Consider the following 12,951-nt stretch of genomic DNA (forward strand, 5'->3'; position numbering starts at 1 on the left):
CCAGTGTGGCAGGCGGCAGCTTAATCCACTGCACCACAAGGTTGGCCCCTCAATTACTTCTTAATATAAAAACCTTTTGTTCTCAGATCTAAAGATAAAGCACTTCCTCCTACTTTTAAGGCAAAAGAAAAAAAAAAAACCAAGAAGAGATTGAAAGAGACAGTATAGTTCCTTTGTGTTTGGGTTTTGTTTTTTGGAGGAGGGATGTACCTACTTCATTTCACTACATTCCAAAGATTCCCTTCTCTCCTGCATCCAGATTCATTTTTGAAATATGCCAAGAGCATCTACAAAATCAAAGAAATCTTACTTTATGATATCAAAATCAAAGGTCTTACCTGAAAACATTTTAAAAATCAAGGAAAAATCGAAATGTACCAAGAAGTATGAGGTCAGGCCAGGGAGAGGGCACAAGGGTGTGCACTGGGAAAAAGGGAAGTCGAATGACAAAACACCAAGTATTCTTGGCTCGTAGGAAAAGCTGCTCCGTTCATTTACCCGGAAGCACCACACAAAAGCAGCTGCCCATTTCTCTGTTTGAGTTTCCTGAATATAACCGGATCACCAACTGGCACCCATTGTCCCAGGCTTCCAGAACAATGTCCACTAGCATAAATCCGTCAGCTCTGGTACACGTCCAGAGAGCTGAAAACGAATGCCATGGAACTGAATGAGTGCCCATGTGACATACCTAGCGCCACAACCCCAAGCGGGCAAGATCTGTACACGAGCTGCCCTCGGCACCTGCGAGCACTGATGGGTGTGCCAGCCTGCCAAGGAGTGCCCCATGCTGCAGGCCGTTCTGTCCGTCACTCTGTCTCTTCACGTTGCCCACCATCTTCAGAGCCTCTGCAGACACCCAGTGGCCTGGGATGCCCCCAAAAGACACGAACAAAGTGAGAGGTACAGAGGCCAAACTAGCGAGGGGAGGAAGCCGGGCTGGGTTTCCAGGGCCCTCAGGACTGTGTTCCCACCTACTTTTTGGGCAACCCGCAGAGGATGGCAGCTGCTAACTTAAGGGGAAAAAAAGTGCACGGTGGAGGAGGCAAAAGGATTATTTTTAAGAAAGGCACAATCTAACTTTTCTCTCTCCCGCCTCCTCGGCACCGCCTCCTCATTCCCTTGTCTCTCCTCCTGCCTGCTCCTTCATTTCACTTTGCTTCCCCAGGCTCCGTGTCCCCCACTCTCACACATGTTTCCTTCTGCGTCCCCGGCTGGGACACCAGCTCTGACGCCACGCTGGGAACAGCAGCTGCGCCATGGTTTGGAGCTGCTGCGAGCTCAGGCGCGTGTGAGGCTGGCTGGCTTCCTCCTCCGTGCTGCAAATGCTTAAGGATCAAACGCACGTGCGCTTTTTTAGAAGCCCTGCCTTGACACCAGAGCCGTGGGGCAAAGAAAAGGCATCTCTGTGATGAGCTAAATGAACCTGTTAATTATGTCATCTTCCTGATGTGCGCGAATACTGGAAGAAAACTGGCTTATTTCTTCTCCGTGATGCCCTTTTTTTTTCTTTTTTTTCTTTTTTTTTTCTTTTTTTTTTTTGACAGGCAAAGTGGGTAGTGAGAGAGAGAGAAAGAGAGAAAGGTGTTCCTTTTTGCCGTTGGTTCACCCTCCAATGGTCACCGCGGCCGGCGCATCATGCTGATCCGAAGCCAGGAGCCAGGTGCTTCTCCTGGTCTCCCATGCGGGTGCAGGGCCCAAGCACTTGGGCCATCCTCCACTGCCTTCCCGGGCCATAGCAGAGAGCTGGCCTGGAAGAGGGGCAACAAGTACAGAATCCGGCGCCCCCGCCGGGACTAGAACCCAGGGTGCTGGTGCCACAGGTGGAGGATTAACCTGTTAAGCCACAGCGCTGGCTGCGATGCCCTTTCTTAGCCAGTCCTATGCCTCTTTGATGAGGCTTCTGAAGAGGAGCTGCTCTGGTTCTTTGCAGAATCGAGAGCACTCTGAAGTGTGCATCCTGAGTCGCCGTGCCCCGCGGATCAATTCCTTCTGCCACCTGTGGGTAGCAAGCAGCTCCACACGCTCGGGAGTCATCTGCTCAGACTGAAATATCAGTTTGGCAGTATGGAAATCCTGAGGCACATCCCCGTGAGGGATACCTAATGGTTAGAACCAGATATTACACGGCAAAGGGGAGAACTATAAAGATGATGTGCCAGGTATAAAGACCAGAACACGAACTGGATCTTCATCTAGCAAGTGGGAAATATTTAGACAAAAGCAATGCTCGTTCTTCTTCTGTAATGACCCACTCATTCAAGCACTCTTGAACAAACACATGCTGAGCTCATACTGCCAGGCACTGTCCTAGGTGCCAGAGACAAGAGAGTACACAGGACAACCATGCAAAGCTGTGGGCTCACAAAAATCACACAAGTTGTGGCATGCACTGAGAAGGAAACATGTACACAGCACAGAAAGAATAACTCAGGAGAACCTACCTAGAGACAGTAAGAAGGAAAGGCCTCTCTCAAGAGGCAAAATTTAAAAGCTGGAACAGGAAGGAACAGAGAAGTTAACAAGGAAAAGAATAGAGTGACCGTTTCAGGAAGATGGGCTTGTACGTGCAAAGGCCCTGAGGCAGAAAAGGCTTTGACGCTGAAGACCCAGAATGTCACTGTGACTGGAATAAACCAGGTAAGGAGAGAATGAATGGCACCATGCAGGCTTGCAGAGATGCTGAGGGCCATGAGGTCCAACTGAGACTTGATTCTAATGGCACTGGAAGTTTTCAACAGAGGAATGACATGACCTGGCTTATGCGTCATGATGGTCAATGTGCTCTGTGTGGAGAAACACTTGAGAAGCAGAGGCTGCGACAGCTGTCTGAGCAGCACAGGACAATTCTTTGGGCCAAAATGGATAGCAAAGCTGCAAAGGCGTAGGCAGATCTGGACGCCTTTTAGAAGCAGAACTAACACTGAAGGACTCATGTGGAGGTGGAAGGGAGTGAAGAATCACTGACGACTCTCACAGAATTCTTATTTATATGTGGCTGGCTCATTTCAGAAGTTAGAAGTGTCACATGATGCTGTGCTAGGCACAAGCGGGAATCGTGTCAATGGGTCACACTGTATCTATAGCTAAAAGTAACCCAAACACCTTACATCCAAAGATAACAGACACTATATGTGGCTATTCTGGAAAGATCATAATGGTATATTGGGTAACTGTTTCTATAAGGAGATTTTCCTATCACAGTTTTATTGCCATGTTGGTGCCAGAACCCTCAGGGTTAAATGTCTTCCAATATCTGGTGCAACAATTCTGAGTTTTAATTAGAACCACAGCCGATAACCAGGGCCCACTTTATCTACTTTGCATCATATGTGGCAGAGAAAATATGATCATTTCTAAGAGGTCCTGCTTGTCAGATTGGATGACTCATGTCACATATGTCAGAGGCACTTACTGACCAGCATCACTTACCAACCAGCAGGAAAAACTATAAATTGGAAATTCATAAATAATATCCTTATGATCATTTACCAATTTGGTCTTTAACAACTGTTTCTCTGTAGGATTCCTTAGAAACCAAACATGCAACGCAATGCGTTATTTCCCAGGAGGGGAGCTCCAAGGATACAGAGGATGGATTGCCTTGTTTATTTTACACACTGGACTCAGACTGGCCCCCAGATGCCACAGAAAGCAACAGGGTTTTGTGGCAATGCATAGTCTCTTTCTGATCTGTTTATTCCTTATTACTCATCTGAGTGTTCCTGGCATTTTGTTCCCATTGCCCTTCCTGGTACATAAGCTATCATCTCAAAACCCCTTGGCCCTTTTGTCTTAGGAGAGCATCTCTTTCCTTGGTAATACATATATAGTCATGGTGCGATCTTGTTCTTAAATTGCAGAATGAAAGACAACTTACCAGAGAGATTAAAAAAAAAAAAAAATGACACGTGCACTATGATGGGTTCCTCACTGACACTAGCTCAGGTCTTGCAAAAACAGATCGTAAGTAGAAAGAAACCACAGCACTTTATTTGAAAGGTCCATATTAATAACTGTAACATTTTTATACCTTATGTTGTGCATTTCAAGGACTTTGCACAAAGCAGATCCTATTATTCTCATAGATCCATGAAGGATCCCTTCTTTCAGAAAGTCTTTCCCCCAACACTCCAAGGGAAAACACCTAACTTTAGTCTCCTGCTCTTTGTTCCAAGCCTCACATGCATTCCAACACCTTCCAATTTTAACGTAGTGGTCCATCTCCCAACTCTCCTCCAACCTTTCAGCTGTAATCTGCTGGTCCATCTGCATTGCTCCTCTCAGCACAGCACTTCCCTCGCTTCCTAAGCCACCTGCTCAATTCCACGGTGAGGCTATAAAAGACTCACACCTCACACCCTCTTTAACTCTGTAAATTCGTTTTCAACACCCCTGAGCTGCTTGTGCTAATCCGGACTGTGAACTGAACTTGAGCTTTATCTGCATGACCCATAATGCATTTTATTGCAGCATCCCTATTTCCATAACTGTGGCACAGATAGAGATGGAGAACACGCGCAGAGCTCTGCCAACGTGAAAAGCTGTCACTGCGTAAGTCCTTTTGGGGAAATCTCCCCAAAATGCCATGTGTTACTACTGCGCATACTCATTCTCACTTCAGCCACAAGGCTACCCACATAGCCAAATACTCCCCATGCTAACAGAAACAAGAAGCAACATAAATATGTGCCTTAGCACACAGTCAACCCCATTGCTTGATTCCAAGGTGTTCTCTGACCTCTTGTTATTCTGCTCTTAGTAACACTTTAATCCAGTGCATTGTATCTAAGATGCTCAACATTTCGAGGCCTGGGTCATTCTGCGTTCTTCTCTGATTTGCATGATGCTTCTTCATTATTCTTTCATAAAGCATTGACCTGACCCATGATCAGGTTAAAGGTCTCCTATAACTCTACTATCTGAAAAAGCACATAAATTTTTATGCATATACCTTCACCTTCACCTATTGCTTCAACAGAACCTATTTCCATGCAGAAATCATTCTTTCAGAGTCATCCAGCAACCACTGATTTTGTTAACTACCGTACGCAACACGTAGTTCACTGATCAAAATGTAGAAAATACAACACGCTTCCAGGCTGTCGGATCTTTCTAATTAACTCAGAATCCTACCAGATGACCTCCTAGATCAAGCTGCCAGTACAAGACAAGCAACCCCTCAGACATAAGCCTGTGATGCAGCCCATCCCCATGGGGTTGAGTCCCTCCCCATTAACCACAAGATTCCAAGAAACTAAAAAAGTGTGAGACAGAGGCACCAGCCCACGGGAGACTCACTGAGAGGCTTGAGGATGCTGCTGCTGGACTCGTCAGCATTTTCCACGTCAGATTTGTCAGAGTAGTTCTCGGAGATTCTCTCCTTCTCCTTTTTCTCCTTGTGCCCTGTCCTCCTCTTGTGGCGTCTCCTCCTCCGGTAGCTCTTCGGTACATGAACCCCGATGTAGATGGTGTGGTGGCCTAAGGGAGGTACACGAATCACCAGTCATTTCAAAGCATATTCTCTGATGCGTGCAAACTGCACGAGATCTGCAAATCGAAAGAAATTGTCTATGGATTCAACGTTACCATTCTGGACCTGGCAACCTCAAAATGGAAAAAAACAAAGCTTCCTCTCAATCTTCCGTAAGCTACCAAGCGATTCAACCTGTTGCTTAGCACTGGGGTTCTGCAAGTGTGTAACCTAGTTCTTCCCAGATGGACTACTTTTGCTCAGAAAAACCAAGGAACGCTGAACTGGAAACCAGGAATTCTTGATTCTGGTCACACATCTGCCATCAATTATCTATATGACCTTGAGCATGTGTCTGGGTTTTTTTGTTTTTTTTGGTTTTGTTTTGTTTTGTGTTTTTTTGTAGTTTTTGTTTGCTTGTTTGTTTTTTGTTTTTTGCTATTGTGTAGCATGTAACTTAACCACTCTGGGCCTCAACCTCATCGTTTATATAATGAGATGCTTGAACTGAGTACTCCCCAGAGGATTCTTTCAAGTCCAACCTCCCGTGAGCCTATGACTGCACTGAAGGAGGTACTGGAAACCCGGTGGTGGAGCCACAAGAATAAAGATGTAACTCAAAGTTCAAAATGTCGTTTTGCTGGGGATCAGGTTTTACATGAAAACTTTCTTTTCACCCAATCAGCAGAAGAAAGACTTGAAACTGGGACAAACTGAGAAAAATAAGACATCCTCGGAGAGAAGATTTTAGAAATACTCAAACGTTCACACTAGGAAACAGCTAAAATGAATGTCAGCTACAGTGCCATTCTCATTTTTCTTTTTTCATTTCCAAAAGTTTCTAAAAACTGGTTGTTGGGATGACAAAAATAAACCCGGCCCAGCAAAAATTGCCTTGAAGAGAAGGGCATGAGAGAAAAAGATGGTAAAATGGTTTCTGTTCTCTAAATGGAAGAAGCTGCAAGGCTGACAACTGGTATTATTTTTACAAAATCTGATAAAACAAACCAAAAAAAAGGAGCTCAAAAGTTGCACACCATCTTTTTAAACCTGGGAAAGTTTTCCTCTCACTTTATACACAGCATCATTTCTGAAAGTGGGACCCACCATTTCAAAAGTCACCTGAACATGTTTTTATTTTGAACTCCAAATTGGATGAGGCTCTCTCGCCTGTGAGACTCCTCTCCCATTTCTGGAAGTATCCCTTGGTGACAACTTTACAGTGTCATGGGCCTACATGCACTTACACAAGCAGGCAGCATGTGTGTGCACACACTGCTGTGTGCTGCTTCTCACAGTCACTCATCAAGCAGATCTGAAAACATCATAACTCACATGGGTGTCTCCTTAAACTGGCAGGGTGAAAGGAAGTAAAAATTTTAAAAAATAAAGAAGAATCATACAGTGCTTCAAGAAAGAGGTTCCAACGGAGGAACAGATAGCCCTAAATGAATGGACCAGTGTTCAAAAGAAAGTACCTGGTGCTTGGAACGAAGCAGGAGGCATCTTTAGATAAAGCAGAAACCCTCCCATCCAACATCCTGTACACAGAGACGCACACACAGCCATCTACTACAACACACAGCAAAACTAATTCTCCACACGAACTGTGCGCCAGTGAGAAATTCATCATGCCTAATTATTTGCAAGCAGATTGTTCTCATGGGAAACCTTTATTATACGAGGAAGTAGGAAACATCTCAAAAACAATGTGAATTAAGAAACAGTGTCAATTGTTTCCTGCATTCTAGTTATTGAAGTAGTCTAGCTCTATCACAAGTCTCAAACATGTAAGTAAAGCAAACCTAATCAATTTCTTCTGGAACTCAAACACTGAAAGTTGGCTGCCTTCATTCAGAAATTAGGAAAATGCCACACACATACACACACACAAACAAACACACACAGACACACACACACACATATAAAACAAAGGGCTGGAAAAGTTTTTAAAACCCTATCACATTAACAAAAAAAAAAAAACCCTATTACATTAAAAATTTTTACATCTTACTAAATTATGACAACTAAGCAAAAAATGGCAATGAATGATTTAGTCACACTGATGTTAAACAGAAAGCATTTTTACTGTATTTACCCAAACTCTGCATACTCAACCAAATAATTTAAAAGACAGTCTACGTGGACAGATAGGATTTTAAGGTCAGATTCATGGCTGTGAAGTGTTGATGTCAACCCAATGAGAGTCTGGGTGATTGGGAGAGTAGGCCTTCAAATCCTGGAGAGGCAGGCTCCTTGTCCTTTGGAACCTAGCTTGAGTTGTGATCGTCACAGAATGGCGCCATCGTGTTCACGTCACGTTACCAGGCAGCCTCCCTGCGGTCAGCTCAGCTTGTCCCTGCAGTCTCCAGCTCCTCCTCTGCTCACGGCAATGGGCAGGGAAGCTTGCAGAGACCATGCTGCACTGTGTGGTGCTCCGGGGCCCAGACACTGAGCAGAAAAAGGCCTTCCTCCCAAGCCATCCCCAGCTTCAGGCATTTTTTTAACAGCTCTGTTGAGGTATAATTCACAAACCATAAAGGCCACTCAGCATCAGGGTACAATTCATTGATTTTAGTACACTGACAGAGTTGTGCACCCATCACCATAATCCAACTTTACAACATTTCCACCAAGCCAAAAACGATCCCTCATGTCCATCCGCAGTCACTGTCGGTTGCACTCCTGGCCCTACAACCTCTCTTTGGCATTTTTATCTTCTCAGGGATGGCCTTGGGAAGCTACAATTTTCTGGCACCTGCATGGCTATGAACATCTTATAGATATCATTACAGCCTGGTTAAACAGAACAGTCCCTGAGCAAGGAAGAGTTTTCCCCTCCATGAAGTACCAGAGGCGATCATGGCCGTGAACTGAGCGATTCCAAGCTCAAAGCACTCTCCCTCTCCCCCCCACGTTGCTGGAAACTGGATGCTGCCTTTCCGCTTCATGGTCAGGTGGGGGAGAAGGTGAAGTGGACCTTTAGGAGCTCAGGGACAGCATCTGCAGCTTCATCAACTACTTCTCGGCCTCCCTCCATCCCAGCTTCTCTGCCATGGTGGGTGGGAGAGAGGGAGGCAAGCCTTCTCAAAGACACAGGTATATACTGAATAAGCTGTAATGTGCCAAGAAACAAAAATACCCGAAATCAAATGGGCTGCAAGGGCAGCAGCCTCACTGTCAAAAATCCGCTGCTGGTGCTGAGATTCTCATAGGTGGATCTCAGTCTTTACTTGTCATTACAATAGCTGCACCTGTCTCGGGGATGTGTCACAAAGATGGATGGCTATTTTTAAAATTGCAACTCACATAATGACTGCAAGCTCCGAGGGAAGCCACAGGTTAAGGGTATAGCGTTGTTTTACATGGAAAATGAAAAGCAGAAACTTGACAGACAAGTTTCCCCATCCAGCAAAAGTGGATAAAACAGCAAGATGCTCAAAGACTCAGGGACAGTTACCTGTTTCTATTAAGGGAATTTTTAGGCTGACAAAAAAAAATTATCTGGTAGAAATTTCAAGAAAGCTTTCTTCCAACAATAACAAAAAGAAAAAAGGAAAAGATTTTAAATAGTTATAATTTATAAGGAAAAAGGGTGATTATCTTAGATGTCATTAAACTAAAGTTTACATTCCTGCAACTCAAAATGAAAACTAAAATAAAACTACTGGAATCTATATCTCACAGTGTTCATTTAAGGTGTTCAGTCAAAGGTTGTTCCAGCCTTGATTTGGATTGGCCTCAGTATCATGTGTCCAAATAAATACCTTTCGTGCCTTTCCCTGACAGATGGTACAAGTCCCCAACAAATGATAAATATCACACAATCCATACTGCAGCCAGGACTACTAGGGTGAAACGTGGCCTTTCTGGTTATCTCTATCAGGAGTCATCACCACGTAGTTCCTGTTTCCTCCCATGCTCACCTGCTCCACCCCAGCTGCAAGCAAAACATACCTGTGAAGCCATCACACCCAATTCTCCCAATTCCTGAGACAGGTCTCACCTAACTGCATACTTCCCATTAGGGGTTATAAAGCTCTCAGGCAAACAGAGAACTCTTAACACTTAGTAACTCTGGAGCCATTCAAGTGACAGTGGCTTCCACAGGTACCCATGCTTCCACCAAGGATGACTTAGAGCCTTTCAGAATTAAGTCCTCAAGTCCTAAAAGAGTTTTATACCAGCTGGGTCTAAAATTCTACCGATGACTGCATGGTTTATAACATGAGCCTTTATGTGCAAGATGGATCTATTAGCTCCTTCTTAAGAAACATGTTACTGTTTTTACTGTATATATAGATAGTTACAAATCATTTAACCAGTGTGTCAGATTTTTTACATCCATCACCTTATGCAATCTTGCAATTATTCCCACTGAGCAGGTACAAAAGCCAGTTTGGGGTAAGTCAAGGATGTTGTCTTTTTCATAAAATTCCACACAAAAACTCTCTCTCTGAGGTCAACATCCAGAATAGTTGGGTGCCTCTTCACTTCGTTGACAGTGCTGTTGGTACACACTACATCCGTACTATAAATTTCATAGATGATTGTACTTCCTTCCTCATGGCAACCACTACAAAGGGACAAACCTGAGACCAACGTGGAGTGAGTCTTTAGCTTCAATGACATGCATTTTCTACACTCATCTTATGCTTCCAATTGTTCAACTGTTACCCTCCCTTCATCCAACTGAATAGGGCAGGATGAAGTTTTTTCAACCTGAGAGGTCAGTTTTATGTTCTAATTCATCATCAAAGGACAGGGGAAATCTTTACCCAGAATCCTACCTTTCCCCACCTCAAGCCAGCCCACCCTCTCTCTCTAGCCTCTATATACATCTCTAATTAAACACTGAGAGACATTCTGAATTTGGTTTGTATCCACACTGTTGCTCATTCTATAAACAACTGAATTTCTGTTCTCTCCAGTGCAAAGCAAAAACTACAACACGTGGCACTTTATATCATTCTTTCAGAACTAATCAGCAATATTCCCAAAATATAAGTTAAACACTGCCTTCCCTGGCTTATCTAACAGAACCTGCTTTTATGCCAAGATGTCTGACACATGTTGTAGCTATTGCCAAGAGGGATGTTGGGGAAGCAAAATGAAAGAGCTTTTTTTTTTTTAATTACTAAAAGAAAAATGCAGAAGAGGAGGCAGAGACCCTGGATGAGTGACAGAGATTATAAAAAGACACTGCAAAGACTACTTCTTAGCCCAAAAATACCTCAATTAGAAGTAAATGCATAAGAAAACTTAGAACCATAGTATCAAGTCCAGACATCATGGATGTTGTGTTCGGTGCTTTATATAATGAGAAATAGACCAGAATGTATAATCCTGAAGACTTTAATAAATGAAATACAAATAATGTGTTAGTTTAATATTCACAAATCTCTGAGAGTGTCCATGGGCAGCTGTAATAAGATATAATCAACAGAACCTTGCTAACTTACTGGAGCATAAATAGCAGCTCATGAAAAGAAAACCCCCTCAATAGACATGGCGTGTTTTTGTAGCTAACACAGAGTAAGCCAGCCCTTTATGAAATGTTTTCATGAGGGTCCAGACATTACATACACACTACTGCTCAGAACAAGGGATGATTCCTATTTTTATATTTTGAATAGGGACAACTTTTTACATAGGAAAAGTAATACATACGTTTACTGATAGATAGTTACACATTACAAATATGATTTAAGTATAGATAATTTTGAATACTGATAATTTTTATTTAATTTAGTTACTTATTTGAGGGAAAGAGAACACTCCCCATCTGTTACTTCACTCCCCAAATGCCTGCCAATGGCAGGGCTATGCCAGGGCCCAAACTGGGAGCCAAGAACACAATCTAGGTCTCTCACATGGGTGGCGAAGACCCATCTACTTGAGCCATTACCACTGCCTTCCAGGGTATGCATCAGCAGGAAACTGGAGTCAGGAGCTGGAGCCAAGTGCTCTGATATGGGGCACAGGTGTCTTAACTGGTGTCTGACCACTACATGACATGCCTAGTTCAATGGGTAATCTATTTTAATATGAATGCTACCAATTAGAATTAGGATCAGGCATACAAAGAAATAGTAAAAAGTGATGAAAAACAAGGAGCATTTCTCTTTCCATTGAACTGCACTGGAATTTTGTATTCTGAATGCCTCCAAGAAATCCTCAAGGCAACCTGAGGTTCTCCAAGGAAGACTGATAAGACTCAGCTTGTTATCTAGTGTTTACTGAACACAGCACTTTTAATATTTAGTATTTAGTTATGATGATGATGACAACAATGACAACAATCTCTAGGCAAGAACAAACAGATGTAGGAAAAGGACTCAGGGAGGCAAGCTGATGGTTGTCAATTAGACTTCTGTGTCCTTTGGCTCAGCAAACTTTGTGCATCTGCCTTCCAAGTGCTCATTTTTAACAAAAGAGTTCTAATGACAGTCATCAGATAACATAGAGGAGAGGACCCTACGACTACACACCAAAGTTAAGCTTCCATGGCAGCTTCCATTATTTGTGACGGTAATAGGGTTTAAAACTGATGGATGCTTTAAAAAGTCTGAGTTAATGAGTATCTGTAAAGAAAGACAACTGTATATGTTCAATGACCGTCAATATTTGAAAATATCTAGGCTAGGGGGAAAAAAAGAATTTCCTCTTAAAGGTATTTTGGGAGCCTCTTTCATGAGCAAACAACTAAAAATCAGCTGATGCTACATAAACTGCAGTTCCTGAAGCACATCACAATCTAAAAGGTTGATTCTCCAAAATAATCTTAACTTTGCTCAGGCAAATTGTTTTGAATCCATATCTACAGGTAAAAATATATCTATATGTTTATATATATGTTTATACATATGTTTATCTCTATATGTTTATCTCAATCAATATATAGATAACTATATCTCTATATAATCTGCATATAGAAAGAGAGGAGAGAGAGCGCATAGGGAGTGATAGATGTAACTACCTCTAGTAATCCAAGTGAAAAAGTACCTTAAATTATGTCTTGTACATAAAGGTGCTCCATACATGTTATCTTACTTCTCTGCTTGCTTTCCAAAGAGGGAAAAAACAGGGCACAACTCTCCCACCCACCTAAAGCCCTAAACTTGTGAATGTTCTCCATTCTCCAGAACATTCACCCTGAGCAAGGCAAAAGAACCAACATCAGACCTATCTTAACTTGGCCCTCAGTAGACTACTTTAGCCATTGTACAGAGGTTTTTTTTTTTTTTCTTTCAATATTTGTTTCATTTATTTGAAAGGCAAGACAGAGAGACAGGGAGCTAAAGAGATTTTCCAAAAAAAAATTTAATAAAAATAGATCTTCCATCCACTGGTTCACCCCCACAAATGGCTACAAGAGCCAAGGCTGGGCCAGGCTCAAGCACTTGGACAATCTTTCGCTGCTTTTCTAGGCACATTAGCAGAGAGCTGGATTGAAAGTAGAATAGCCAGGACTTGGC

At 42.9% G+C, this 12,951-nt stretch overlaps 1 protein-coding gene across 1 annotated transcript in view; it reads right to left on the bottom strand.

Moving 5' to 3' along the window:
- The window catches only part of SLC4A4 (solute carrier family 4 member 4), a 380,068-nt gene that overhangs the window by 302,687 nt on the left and 64,430 nt on the right, over positions 1–12,951 (bottom strand). Inside the window, exon 3 of the mRNA XM_062198724.1 lies at positions 5,302–5,481. Within this exon, the coding sequence (XP_062054708.1) occupies positions 5,302–5,481 (180 nt within the window). The remainder of the gene's footprint in view (positions 1–5,301; positions 5,482–12,951) is intronic.

The sequence above is a fragment of the Lepus europaeus genome, chromosome 8 (assembly GCF_033115175.1).
Source record: "Lepus europaeus isolate LE1 chromosome 8, mLepTim1.pri, whole genome shotgun sequence".
NCBI classification, from domain to species: Eukaryota; Metazoa; Chordata; class Mammalia; order Lagomorpha; family Leporidae; genus Lepus; species Lepus europaeus.